The 14,607-nt window shown below is 45.9% G+C and overlaps 1 protein-coding gene across 1 annotated transcript in view; it reads right to left on the bottom strand.

Annotated features, from left to right (window-relative positions):
* CLCN1 (chloride voltage-gated channel 1) overlaps positions 1 to 14,607 on the bottom strand; it is a 52,295-nt gene that overhangs the window by 19,340 nt on the left and 18,348 nt on the right. Inside the window, exons 3-9 of the mRNA XM_077821110.1 lie at positions 13,208 to 13,339; positions 12,350 to 12,478; positions 12,106 to 12,239; positions 10,436 to 10,513; positions 5,795 to 5,873; positions 5,353 to 5,478; positions 743 to 827 (exon numbers count right to left, since the gene is read on the bottom strand). Coding sequence (XP_077677236.1) covers positions 743 to 827; positions 5,353 to 5,478; positions 5,795 to 5,873; positions 10,436 to 10,513; positions 12,106 to 12,239; positions 12,350 to 12,478; positions 13,208 to 13,339 — 763 coding nt within the window. The remainder of the gene's footprint in view (positions 1 to 742; positions 828 to 5,352; positions 5,479 to 5,794; positions 5,874 to 10,435; positions 10,514 to 12,105; positions 12,240 to 12,349; positions 12,479 to 13,207; positions 13,340 to 14,607) is intronic.

Raw genomic sequence — 14,607 nt, 5'->3', positions numbered from 1 at the left:
ACTATGGTATGTCCACACTGTGAGCTGGAGGTGTAAATTTGAGCTTGGGTAGACATATCAGAGCTAGTGCACTACAAATAGAGTGTTGCCACGGTGGCACAGCCAGAGGTGCTGGAACAATTTGTGTAGTGGGGGTGCTGAGAGCCATTGAACCCAACTGTAAACCCTGTATATGATGGAAACCACTTCAGCACCTCTAGTTCCAGCACCGATGGGCATGAGCAGTAGGAGAGGCTAGCTGCCCCCAGTATATGCCTAGCATCTCAAATGAGTACATATGTACTCAAGCAGCTAGCCCCTCCCATCGCTTGTGCCTGCAGCTACACTCCATTTTTAGTGTGCTAGCTCAGTCAGACCTAGCATGGATATATCCCCTCATGCTGGAAGGTACGCCACCAGCTTGAAGTGCAGACATTAGGTGCTTTTGAAAATTCCACTGCAGTTCTATACCCCCCTAGAATGGGTTTGGGTGCAGCCTCCCAAAAGAAGGTGAAGAACCTGAACTGGATTTCTGCACTCTTCGAATGGGCTCTGGGCTCAGACCCTGTGAGCAGTCGAAGAACTGGGACTGGGTTTCCATGCTCATTCAAACATGGTTGTTCTGCAATATCTCTAAGGGCAAGCCTCCAGAAAGAGTCCTATGGTCTAAACAGACTGTCATTCCATTTTATGTGAAGATTTGCAATGGGGTCAGCTTGATATCAGTTTAGCACTGCAATTTGTTGAGTCCCTTTGGACTTACCCTATCACAGCAAAGGCTGGCAGCTCCTGCAGATCAAAGGGGAAATCCATTCGAAAGTTAGTTCTGAACAGGGCCGTGATGGTGACTGCGTGAGAGAAGAGAGAGCAAGAGACGGGAAGGGGGGGGGAAAAGTATGAGAAAGTACAGTCTGCATACTGAATGAGAATATGAGATAGGATCTGTGGGGAAATAGCAGCATGGGCTTGTGTAATTAAAGACTGCATGGCAATGCACACACCAAATTAAGTGTGTGCAGACAGCTTTAACTTGGTGCAAACCCTTAATGTTCTTTTAATTTGTGTGGAGATGGAGGGTAGAGGGTTAATGGAAGTGATGTACTTTCAATCTAACCTCAGTTTGTCAAAGTTTTCTGCTTGGGAATAGTTTCTTATCCTCAGAAGATAAATGGGATTTTTCCTTTCTATTCACTGCATTTCAGTCAGCCCCTGATAAGATCATCCCTGTCACAAATTGACAAGATCACCTCATGGGGACAAAGCTGGGCTCCTCTCTGGGAACTGCATTTACCCAGTTCTCATAAGAGGTACAGAAGGAATTATCACAGTCATAGAAATCAAAGAGGGAAGAGACCAATTAGGTCACATCTTATCCATCAGCCCCTTCCTACCTTCTGCTCCCACACCCTCACTGTGTTCCACTCTAGTTTTAAATGACTCAAGTGATGGGGTTACCACCTCTTCCCTTGGAGGCACCTACCCAAGAGTTAAAACTATAAACATCTATATACTAATGCAAGACGTTCAAAAGCTAAAATCAGTGAACTAAGAAGGTCTTGCAGCAGATGAGGATTTTAATACAATAGGCTTTACGGAAACGTGTTGGAATGACAAAAATTCATGTGATACTGCAATATCTGATTATAAACTATACAGGAAAGGCAAACTAAGCTGAAGAGGTGCGGGAGTAGCTTTGTGTCTGAAGGTTTCCATAGAATATGGTGAGATACAAATGTAGAGTGGACAGAACCACACAGCTAAATCTCTAGGATCTCTAGGATTTTAAAATCTCTAGGATTTTAAATCTCAAATTCCAAGATGTAAGAATGTACTACTGGCCTCCAGATGAAGCAAAGGAAATTGAGTGCACAATGTGGAGAGAGATCAGAGGCAGGAAAACCTAATAAATGGTGATAATGGGGGGACTTTAGCTACCTAAATATAAACTGGTCAAACAGCACAACATGACCAAATTTAGAGAAACAATTTCTTGACACTGGGGTGACTGCTTCTGGGAACAGCTAGTTCTAGACCACAAGTGAAGAGAGGTTATTCTCAGCTTACTCTTATGAAACAGAGTTGCTAATTCAAGAAGTGACAGTAGATGAGTCACTAAGGGCATGTCTACACTTACCTCCGGAGCGATCGATCCAGCAGGGGTCGATTTATCGCGTCTTCACTAGTGAAGACGCGATAAATCAACCACCGAGCGCTCTCCCGTCAACTCCAGTACTCCACTGGAGCAAGAAGCATAGGCAGAGTCAACAGGGGAGCGTCAGCAGTCAACCTACTGCAGTGAAGACACCGCAGTAAGTAGATCTGAGTATGCCGACTTCAGCTACGTTATTCACGTAGCTGAGGTTGCATAACTTAGATCGATTCTCCCCCTCCCCCCACAGTGTAGACCAGACTTAAGTAACAGTGACCACAGTATAATAAGGCTCAACATCCCAGCGGCAAGTAAGGAACTAAAAAGTGACACTATACTTTAAAAAGGGACACTTCAATAAATGAAATGGTTAGTCAAAAGGCCCTAAAGTTGAAAGCAAAGGAGGTAAAAGCCCTCCAGGTGGAATGGATGCAATTTAAAGAAACATTAGTACTTTCAGAAGACATGTGCACCGTTGAACAAAAAGACAACCAGGAAGGCAAGGAGTAAACAAATATAGCTTCAGGCAAGGCTTGAGAGCCTATTCAAGCCAAACAAAAATCCTTCAAAATTTGAAAATCTGACCCTAGTGAAGCCAGTAAACAGGAAAACAAACTATAGCAGGCATTAAGTGGGAGGGAAATTAGAAGGGCTAAAATGGAGTTTGAAGAGCAAATAGCTGAAGGTGTAAAAACAAGTATATGGGAAGCAGAAAACTGGAGAAAGAATTGGTGGGTCCCTTTGATCACCCCCAGGAGTTAAAGGGAGAAATTAAGGAAGATAAGGACTTGGCTGAGAAGGTAAGATGCATCTGTCTTTGCTGCTGAGAGTGTTGGGGAGATTCTGACCCTGACCTTCTCTTTCCTAACATTAGAGATGAGGTCTCAGAGATTGAGGTGTCAGAGAAGAGGTGCTGGGACAAACTGATAATTTCAAAGGCAATAAATCACCACGCTTAGATGGTTACACCCAAGAGTTCTGAAATAGTTTAAAGATAAAGTAGATGAGTTGTTAATAAAAAATACACTGTCTCTCATTAACAACAGCCACTGCTTCCAAAGATTGGAGAGTAGCAAATGTACCTATATTTTAAAAAGGTTCTAGAGGTGCTCTGGGGAATGACAACCCAGTGAGCCTCAGATCCATAAACTGGTTGAAATGATCATTAAAAACAATAACAAAGTTTATGATCTGACAGGTTGTAACCTGCATGGATTCTACAAAGGCAAGTCATGTCTCATTGATCTCTTAGAATTCTTTGAACATGTCAGTAAAGTAGGGGCCGGTTTTAGTCCTGCACAATATGGTAAGAGGCAAAGTGTTCTCATGGAGAAAAAACTGGCTATGAGACTGAAAGCAAAGAGTAGGAGTAAAGGGTCCATTTTCATCATGGCTAAAGATTAACAGTGGGGGCCACAAGGTTCTGTAATAGGTTCTGTTCAGTTTAATATATTAATGATCTGGAAAAGAGGATGAGTAATAAAGTAGCAGAATCTGAAGATGAGAGTTATTTGGGTTAGTCAGGACCAAAGAGGCCTGGGAGGAACTTCAGAGAGACCTAAACACACTAGGGGAATGAGCAACATGGTGGCAAATGAAATTCAGTGTGGATTAATGCAAAGTAACACACAGTGGAGGGAAAAATTTAAGCTGATACACAGTATAGGGTTCTAAATTAACTGTATTAACTCAGGAAGGGGACCCAGGTCTCATAGACAGCAGTGGTGATGTTTTCTTAATGTGCAGCTGCAATCAAAAAAACAAACAAGGTGCTAGAATGCATAAGGAATGGGATGAAGAATGATATGGAGAACATTATAATGCCTTGATAGAAATCATGGTCCAGCTTCATCTGGATTTTGTTTTCAGCACGGGTCACCTCATCTCCAAAGGATATTAAAGAGCTAGAGGGGGCTCAGAGAAGAGCAATGAGAATGACTGAGGACCTGGAAAAATTCTTGTATGAAGAGAGATTGAAAAGATTGGGACTGTTATCTTAGAAAGGAGACAAATAACAGGGGACATGATAAAAGTCTATGACTGGTCTAGAGACAGTAGAGCAACAACTTCTATGCTCCTTGTCACTTAACACAACAACAAGGCGACATTCAATGACACTGAAAGGTGGAAAATTCAGAACTACAAAAGGAAATACTTTCCCACCCAAAATGGGATTACACTGTGGAAATCACTGCCCCAAGAAGTACTTGCAGCCAAGCACCTAGTAAGATTCAGAAAGAGACTGGACAAGATTAACAAGAATATTCAGGGTTATCATAGTTAATGACAGTAAGTATTGGAAGGGATGTTAAACCCCATGTTTCAGGCCCTAATTTAGTCTCTAACTACTAGGGACTAGGATGAGGCCTAATGTTGGGGGGGGGGGGGCAGATCTGCACACTGCAGTGCTCTTATACCTTCATCTGAAGCGGTTGGTCCTGGCTACTGTCAGAGATGGGACACTGGACTAGATGGACCATGCACAGTTTAACAACGCCTCAACATTAGAAGATATTTTCCTCATATCCAGCTACTTAATCTCTCTCTGTCTCCATTACTGCAATATCTGAAACTTTCCCTTTACCTCCCTGCACCATCCTGAACAAGCCTCACCCCCTGTGGTGTTTGTGTCTGCATGAGAATGCATTTACCCTCTTCTGCTACCTGTAGAGTTATTTTGTCCTTTTTCATCATCATTAATCAGTATATTTTGCTCTTTCAATCTTTCCTCATAAATCAATCCTTCCAGCCTCCTAATCAGTTGGTTATTGCACTTGTCTGAATTCCCTCCAATTTGTTACCTTTCTGCTTGACAGGTACCCAACCAGAGCACAGCATTCCCAGTGTGAGGCTGCAAATACTGTCACCTCCCTGCTCTGGGATGGCATGCCTCTGTGTATGCAGCCCCACATTACATTGACCAACTGTGAATTCTCACCTCAAGAATCCCCCCAGTTCTTGGGGACTCATGTATCTGCATGGTGAATTTTTTGGGTAACCCCAGACACACCTAGGCCTCAGAGGAATCAGGGAGTTAGCTAATTTGTGACAAAAGTTTGCCATTCTCCCGCTTCCTTCCCTGTCTTTGCCTGTTATGTATGCAAGGAAAATGGTGGAGGAAATGTCACATCCCCACTGTATTTCTGGATTTGGGGAAAAATTGGAGATGAAGTAGATAATAGGGGCCTATGCACCAGACACAGAGGTCATGGTTCTAGCCTTACCTGCATCCTTGTTCCACACGGCGAGCACTCGGAAGATGAAGGCACTGAATGTGGCTGCGAAGAAACCACGCCAGTAATTGCGCACGGCAAAGTAGGTGGAAGTGACCTCAATGCTGAAGAGCACCCCTAGAGAAAACAGAGATGTTATCACCTGGACATATACTGGAAATCTCCCCAGAACGTCTAGAATCCCGTCCAGCCATCCTTGGCCACTGCTCCCATCAAGTTTGAATCAAAAAGAGTTTGCAAAGGAGGCAGAGTTGAAGGGATGGCAAAAGTGAGAGGGCAGAGTCTCTTGCTGATGGAGGGTATCTCTCTGTGGGGAGGACATAGCAGGGAATGAGTGTGGGTGAGGCTGAAACTACAGGGAATGGTCATTGAATTGGGGGTCGGGGACGAAGGTATCCTGAGGAAAGGCAGAGGAAGGGGAGCAGCCACTTGCCTCCAAGTGGTGTCCCGAAGCAGCAGCCAACCCCCACAGCACAGCCCACAGTTAGGACATCAGTGTAATAATACGGCTGCTACTGGTGGAAGAGACAGAAGAGAGACAGACAGACAGAAGACAAGAGGAAAGAAAAGGGAGAGTGAGTGACAAAATTAGACCAAGTGTCACAGCTTGTCACCAACCCGCTATCACTAATGCTTGTGGGGTGTATGTCCATAATCTCTCTCTCATTCCTCCCTCCTGGACACCTCCAAAATATCCAAAGGGGCTGAGGTAAAATTGGGTCTGGAATAAGGCATAGGCACTAGTCAAGTGATGAGGGCACAGTCTCAGCTCTCATTGAAGTACATGTATTTCTAGCCCTCATGGTTGTGAAAAAATGCCCCAGCCAGGAATTCTGTGTTGTGGGGACTCTCACAGCAGCCACTTCATCATGACTGCTGGTGTGGTGTCAGCGGAGGCCCCATATGCAGACCGGTGGGAGCTAAGTCCTTCCTCCTCCAGTGCAGAGGCAACGCGTGGGGCAGCATGGGGGGGGGGGTCAAATGCAGGCAGGGAAGGAGAGGGACTCTATCCTCCTCTCCCTGTGCCTCTCCCCCACCCCACCCCCTGGCACATTCAGCCTCTCTCCCTGGCAGCCAGGCGGGGAGTGGGATGGAGCTGCAGCTGCCAGGGAGAGCAGCCGAACATGCACTGGAGCGGTGCAGAGAGCCCAGCCCCTCACAGATAATGTGGAATGGGGAGAGTGCTGTGGCCCTGGGCTGGGTTCAGGGCAGGAGGGGTCACTAGGCAGGGAAGACATGTGGGGCGATCATGTGTCCTCACATTTACCTTGTGCCCCTCCAGTATGGGGAGGCACCAGTCATGTATTGCCTGTCTGAAGAAAGGGGGTGATGGTCTAAAGACAGGGGAGGCCCCAGTTTTCCCAAAGAGGAGTGCTAGTGGGTCAAACACCAATTCAGCAGATCGCTCTTGTGCGGATGGTCCCTGACACCCCAAGGAGGGTAGAGGCCATAGCTATAGTGCAGGAGCAAGGCCCAAGGGTACCCACAAGTGGGGAAAAGCCTAGGGACCCATCTTGATTTAATCTTGCCCTGTGTGAACCCCTGAAATCCACTGCTTAAAAATGAGGAGAGAGGAACACACCATTCCGTGGTAAAATATATATCAAACAGGAAATTACCTCAGAACAAATCCATCCAAACAGGAAATAACATTAAACATATATCTGAACAGGAAATAACCTCAAAAGGAGCTAGCTAGGACAAGAAATGTCCTCTACTTGCTACCGTGGCAGAAACAGGAAGCTAAATCATGGTTAGGGCCAGAAAAGCCATTATGAAAACATGGTATCTGGGTATCTCTGCATTTATTTGCCTCACCTTCAAAGCTGGTGGGCCCAATCAGTTGGTGAGTCTGGAAGAAGGTTTCATCTCACTGCTGCTAGCACCCCAGCTCATTCCAGCAGTGTTTGCTTTGTGCATGCATATCTCTGATAAGCAGTGAGGGTCCCACAATTAGAGCAGACACAATGAGCTTGGCAAAAGCCAAATGAAATGCCTTTTGCTCCTTCTGTGAGTCTATGAGCTCCACATATGGAGTTTGGGGGGCCAGGAGACTATGGGAAGAGATTCTCCTGTGGTATATCTATCTTTGTAATTGCTACGTGCAACTCCTGTTTCCTCTGTGCTGCAGTTCTGCATGTCCAGGAATCTGCTGTTTGCTGGGTGGCTACCATTTTTGTAAGGGGGCGTTTCTGCAGCCTGTTGCAAAGGAGAGACACACGTTGGACTGTCCCATGGAGAGGCCACTTTCTTTTGTTTTTGTTTTGCTTTCTTTTACCACCTCCCCACAAAAATATTCCTATGGGAAGCACTGGATTCCTCCTCAGGTATTGTCACTGTTGGGCTGTGGTACCCCCGCTCCTTCTAGGGATTGGACAGCACACTCAGTGGCCAGCACTAGAGTTGCTCCACACACCATGTTCACATTCTGCGTGAGCAATGGAGGATTCTTTACTAAGGTTTGGAGACAAGAAAAAGTCCATGTACACTAGGTGCAAGGCTTAAACATGTATATTAATGGATGTTGCAGTCCAGTAGAGAGGTAATGGGCTGTCCACAGGGGTTGAAGTGAAGTGGGGTGGGGGCATTTCTCCCCCTCCTCTGCTAAATGCAGAGGGAGCTCTCCCTCTTCCCCCTGGCTTGGGTAAGCAGTGCCCCTTCACAGCTCACCCTGCTTCTTGGCTGATGCTGTAAGAGAGCCTTCTGCTGTTTTAATCTCCTTTAACCCCTAGTTGCTCCTCTAGTCCATCCCTCTCTTGGAGGTAATTAAGAGTTGGCCTGCAGACCCCACTGGCCCATCATCTGGTGGGAGCCCCTTTGCACTGTTCTCTTGTCATCCAGATAGTGAGAGTCTCATGCCTCATGTTTGTAGAGGGCTCCTCCTGTGTGGTGTTGCTGGCCCTCAGCCAGTCACAGCCTGCTTCTCTGCTAGACACCTGGCTCTCATCCAGCCTCCTTGTTGCAGCTCTCAGGCTGCCTGCTATCTAGCCTTCCCTCTGAAGCCAACATCAAGCTGTCTCCGGCCTGCTGCTCCATTCTCACACACATACCTCTGTCTCTTTCCCTTAGAAGGATCCCCTGCCCTCTGGATGTCAGGTCTGTTACCAGTCTGCTAAGCATTCAGAAGCCCTCTATTGGCTAGATGCTTAACTGGCTGCTTTTTGTTTATGGCAAACAGTAATGAAATGAACTCTTTCGGATGGCCTGAGCCAAGACTGGGCTACAGTTTATTACTCCCCTCACTCACTCCATCTAAAGACAGGAAGTGAAGTATTTGTCTCAAGGAAATAACACAGTATTTGAACAACCATCAAACTGTGAATACCCTCAAAATTACCCTGGGCACAGCGTCCAAGTGATCGGAGTAGTGCCTTGGGGTGGGGTGGGTACACTCAGACACCCGCTCAGGACTAATCAAAAAGGAAACATTCTATGACAAATGATCTATGTATCAGTTTTCTCCCTCTTGACTGGAGGCTGTTGCACCTTGTGTACTGTTGCCCTGGGCCTTGCCCATCTAGCTGAACAATAGATATATATCTATATCTCTGTCATACATGTTATTTAAGAGAGTGGCTCTGATTCAGAAGCAAAGATGTGAGTGATTAACACTCACATTTCTCTCCAAAGCCATATTATTCTCTAGCTTACTGATAAAGAATTTATTTTGTGCACTAAAAATATAACTTCCTGTTCATGAGTATTATCACTTGCTGCCCATGAGTGATGTCACTCCCCGCCACTAGTGTTTTTTGGTCCTTCCTCTCTATTGTGGAAGGTGGTCTTTACTGATTGTGTAGGCAGACCCATCTTTGGAGGTTCGGCCTGATACTTGGGGACTAAATAGGCTCAGCCATTAGTTATGACACTTCCTGCCCAAATGTCACTTCCTCTATGGCATTCCCCCCTCCTTCCCCCGCCTTGCCTTCCATCCTCCATGATTACATGAAAAAAGAAATAACATTTCACCACAGAACTGGAAAGGAGGTAAGTCTGTGCAGAACTTGTTTTCATGTAGGAGATTCACAGTGAGACAGTTGAGGTGATGTATACAAACTGTTGTATATAAGAATACACTTGCCTCCGAGAGGAGCCCCGAAGCAACATCCAACTCCAACCGCACAAGCCGCCACCAGGAGTTCTAGCTGCCTGTACACATTCTGGAACAGAGAGCCCAGCCAGAGAAGGGCATGCCAGGGTTAGAGGGAGCACAGCCACAGGGTTAGTCCCCCCATCCTCCAAAATGAAGCAACAGCCAGCAGCAAATGCAGACGTCTCTGCTATGGTGAGCCGGGCTCTACACATTGCCAGTCTTTAGTACAGTAAGCTTGTCTCTAATATGGAGATCTGGTCACTATGCACAGCCAAGGTCTACTGTATTGCTGTGATGTGGTGCCTGCATGCCACCAATCTACTCTTGTGCACCAGTCTCTATACAGATCTGGTCTATATAAACAACTGCTGTAGTTATCTTATATTACACAGCCAGTCTCTGCAGGGAGCCAGTCTGCACAAGCTGTTTCTATTACAGTGAGTCAGTCTCTCTATATAGCATATAGTTAGCCTCTAGGGACACTGCCAGTCTTAATAAACAGCTCATCACTACAATGATCTTTTTACTGTAAAGGGTGTTTCTACAGCAGATATATAGACCACTCCTATGATTAGCAGTGCTCTGTGCATGCACATTCTAAGACAAACTGGTCTTTATGCAAAGCTTTTGGCAAGTCTTTATGCATGGAGGGTGACTACAATGAGGCAGCTTATGGCTTCAGCACTATCAGAATCCAGACTTGCCAGATCATATTCCTAGCCAGTCTGTTCTGTAACTTAGTATGCCACATACCAGGCCAGTACTTATAACTTACTGGACTGTATACCTGGCCACTGTCCATAATCCTGGCCAGTGCATGTAATGTACTGGTCTGTAACACCTTGGTGAACTGACTGCATTCCCTGTACCAGTATCCTGCCCCCTCCCCCTGCTATGCCCTCCTCCAGAGAAGAAATCATGTTGCCTCTCCCAGGAGATGGAGAGCTTCAGGACAAGTGTACACAGAAACCTGTGCCTTACCTCATACACGCCACAGAAGATTGACATGAACTTGCTGAGCACAGCAGCACAGATGCTGGCAATGTGCACGAAGGGACCCTGTCAGAGAAGAGAAGGGAAAAGATGATGAGGAAAGAGGGTCAGTGCATTGTGCAACTGACATGGATTTAATAAACACAGAAGTTGGCGCACGCTTTCCTCTCTCTCTCTCTCTCTCTCTCTCTCTCTCTCTGATCATCTCTGTCTCTCTCCTCCCACCTCTCCCCTCTTTCTCTCAGGTAGGAAATCACTGATTTGAAGGTATCTCAGCATCTTCCTGACAGGTTTGGTCACAGAGACCCCCCCTTGGGACTGTCACCTGATGTGCTGAGATTACCTCTGAGCCCATTTTCCTTGCCAGCTTGGGACTCCAGAACCCTGCCTTGTTGAGCCAGACACACTAGCCTGCTGCAACACAGACCCAAGTCTGGTCCCAAAGCTGCAGACTTTAACCAAAAACTGCTCAGCAGGTCATCTATCTCCAGCACCCAGACACCCAGTTCCCAATGGGATCCAAACCCCAAATACATCCATTTTACTCTGTATAAAGCTTATACAAGGTAAACTCATAAATTGTCCACCCTCTATAACACTAATAGAGAGGTATGCACAGCTGTTTGCTCCCCCAGGTATTAATCACTTACTCTGGGTTAATTAATAAACAAAAGTGATTGTATTCACTATAAAAAGTAGGATTTAAGTGGATTCAAATAATAACAGACAGAACAAAATAAGTTACCAAATAAAATAAAGCAAAAACACGCAAGTCTAAGCCTAATACATTAAGAAACTGATTACAGATAATATCTCACCCTCAGAGATGTTCCAATAAGCTTCTTTCACAGACTAGACTCCTTCCTAGTCTGGGCCCAATCCTTTCCCCGGTACAGTCCTTGTTAGTTCCAGCTCAGGTGGTAACTAGGGGTTTTCTCATGACTGCAGCCTCCTTTGTTCTCTTCCACCCCCTTTTATAGCTTTGGCACAAGGCGGGAATCTTTTGTCTCTCTGGGTCCCCACCCCTCCTTCTAAATGGAAAAGCACCAGGTTTAAGATGGAGTCCACCATTCTTCCTGGGCTGGCTTACAGGAACACAGGAAGGCTTGCAAGTAAACAGAGCCATTTACAACCAATTGTTCTAGTCAATGGGAGCCATCAAGATTCTAAACGATCATCAATGGCCCACACTTTGCATAATTACAATAGGACCTCAGAGTTATACTTTATATTTCTAGCTTCAGATACAAGAATGATACATGCATACAAATAGAATGAACACACTCAGTAGATTTTAAGCTTTGTAATGATACCTTACAAGAGACCTTTTGCATAAAGCATATTCCAGTTACATCATATTTACACTCTTAAGCATATTTCCATAAATCATTATTGAGTGCAATGTCACACTTCCTTTAACCCTTTCTCTAGCAAACCTTTTACAGAGTCAGGAAAATGACTAATGGGAGGTCAATGCTGTAAGGAAATTCAGAAACAGAAGCAGAGTGGGGGGTGGGGGGAGAAATGGCCCCTTGTCCATAAAGATAAGATATTTATAGCCCCTTCCTCCCCAGGGCTTCACAGTGCCCAAAGAGACACCTATACCTGCCTCCCCCTCCCTGGCCATTACTCCACACAGACACAACAGCAACACTCACCTCTTTCCCTATAGGCATGCCACTCCCCAGCCCAGCTGTCAGGCCTACGACTTTGGCCACAAAAGCTTTGAGCGTGAGGTATTCCTTGAGGACCACTCCCCGCATGATTGTTTTCAGCTCAGGAATCCCAGACCCTGAAAAAAACCAGACCAGAGAATGAATAAATAAGCCATAGAAACAAGGAACATGCCATACAGAAAAAGAGACAGACAAAGGCAGATCTTCCCTTGCCCCCTGCTCTCACCAACAGCCTGTGGGGAGACAAGGTGGCAGAAGACAGCAGCAAAGAGGATGAGGATGAGGGGGTAGGTGACCCAGGCCAGGTACTGCATAGGGACACTCGGGTGCAGCTCCTTGTACATCCACTTGTAAGCTGTGGGCAGACAGAGCAGGAGTCAGCGAGAGCAGTACCTCCCCAAAGGGGCTGATGAGCATCAAACAAACCCAGCTCAAAATCAGGATAGCCCAACCGAGAACAATCCAACCACGTTCAGGACTGAACCCCTCAGCAGAAAGGGGTCCTGCCAGCAGACAGCAGGTGTCACAGGGAGCAGTGTGTATTAGGGGGATGTGAAACACAAGGCTGAATGAACCTGAAGACTGAATTCACCCCAGTATAAAGAGGACGTGGGGACTGGATTAGAGGAGCTGTGTGTACGTATGTATCTTGAGGGGAGAAATATAATATTAAATTAACACGACTTCATGGTCAAGCCATACCATTCTACCTTGGTCTGTAACTGTTAAATATCCTAAGCTAAGCAGAGGATGTCTGGCCTATATTTTGAGGAGCAACTTCCAAATAAAATGAATGTTCTGCAAGATCTAGTGTGACTCTTTAGAAGAGGATACTCTCCCCTCTAGGTCAGTACTGATCCCAGTGCCCCAGTGTGGTGCGACAAAAGCTGTACTCAGGGAGTGGTGTGGGTAACAAACTAGGGGATATTCTGCCCTGGGAGTTAGTACTGACCCCAATGGCACTATGGGGCAATGTGCTGCAGGGAGCTGGTGCTGAAGGATGAGGAACATGAGACATTAGGCATAGAAGTGAATTGTTCATGTGATTTATGAGGCAGTTTCATAGCACCTGAATGGGACCCACCCTGCAGGCTCTTGGCGCTGGCATAATCCATTCCCCAGCTCACCAGTGCCATGACCAGACCCAACAGAACCAGGAATATCCAGTCTTCTCCAAGCTTCTTGGTAACATATTTCTGAATGTGTCTAGAACAGTCTGTGGATGAGAAAAAGTCTTGAGACAAGAGGGTAAGCCAGGGAGGGTCAAGAAATATTGAGGAAGCCCCGTGTCTGACTCTTCTTTCCCTTATTGAGGATGGCAAGATAGCAGTGTGACATTCTATACCTTGGGGGAGCACCCTGTAACCTCCATATTCCTCATTTATATATAATTGTGATCTTGCATATAAAGCAAGCCATGTGAGGTATCAGGGGAAAGGTTATAATCTGCTGAAAGTCATTTTTCTATCCAAATATGTATATCATTAATGCCTATGAAGTTGTGAGATTGTGTATGGTTGTCACTAAACCATGCTGTAAATTGGGGGATCAGCCAGATATTAGCTCCCCAGAGGCAACAGCAAGGAAAATAACCAATGTCCGGGTGGGATGTCAAACAACCCATCAACAAACATTGTCCAGCAAAGGAGTTACAATTCAATGACTCACCTGAATGAATCATGAGGCCACACCAGGGGAATTGCTCAACCTTGCCTGGAGACTCAGCAATGCCCCCAGACATGCCTGGACTTGTGCTCCCCAAGTACATGGGACTGAGGGTATAAAACAGAACACAGTGGCCACAAGCTGGGCCTTTCCCCTGCCCCCACCTACGCTGCAAGCAACAAGGACACTCTGAAGACTCCAACTGAGGGGACTGGCCCAGATTTCAAGGGTGAAATCTGTATACTAGGGACTGCAATATCCAGTGGAGTGAGAAAAACTGCTTAAACTATATGTTGCTGAGTCTAATAGGGTTGAAAGTTTAGACAGCGTGCTTATATTTTATTTCTTTTAGTAACTAACTCTGACTATTTGCCTATCGCTTAAAACACTTAAAATTTATCTTTTGTAGTAAATAAATTTGTTTAACTGTTTATCTTTACCAGCAAGTTTGTATGAAGTGTGTGGTAAATCTGCTTAGGTTTTGCAAAGGCTGGTGTATATCCACTTTCCATTGATGAAGTGGTGAACCAATTAATAAATCGGCATTGCTCATCTTAAGCAGTGCAAGACAGTATATTCCTGGGGTATAGTGCTGGGAGCTTGGGGGATTTGACTCTGGTGCCTTTCTCCATGTGATTCATGAGTGGCTCTGGGAGCATTCATGCAATAAAGCTGGGTGTGGGGCTCCACATGCTGTTGTGTTGAGTGATCACAGTGCCTGGAGGGGCTTGCTGTTGGTTGCTAGCAAGGCATTGTGAGAGATAGCCCAGGCTGGAGAGAGTTCAGGGCACACAGCAGTCCCACACTCTCAGGCTGCAC

This window comes from Eretmochelys imbricata, chromosome 1 (assembly GCF_965152235.1).
Source record: "Eretmochelys imbricata isolate rEreImb1 chromosome 1, rEreImb1.hap1, whole genome shotgun sequence".
NCBI lineage: Eukaryota > Metazoa > Chordata > Testudines > Cheloniidae > Eretmochelys > Eretmochelys imbricata.
Note: the sequence above shows the minus strand (reverse complement) of the source record. Positions and strands in the feature narration are given on the sequence as shown.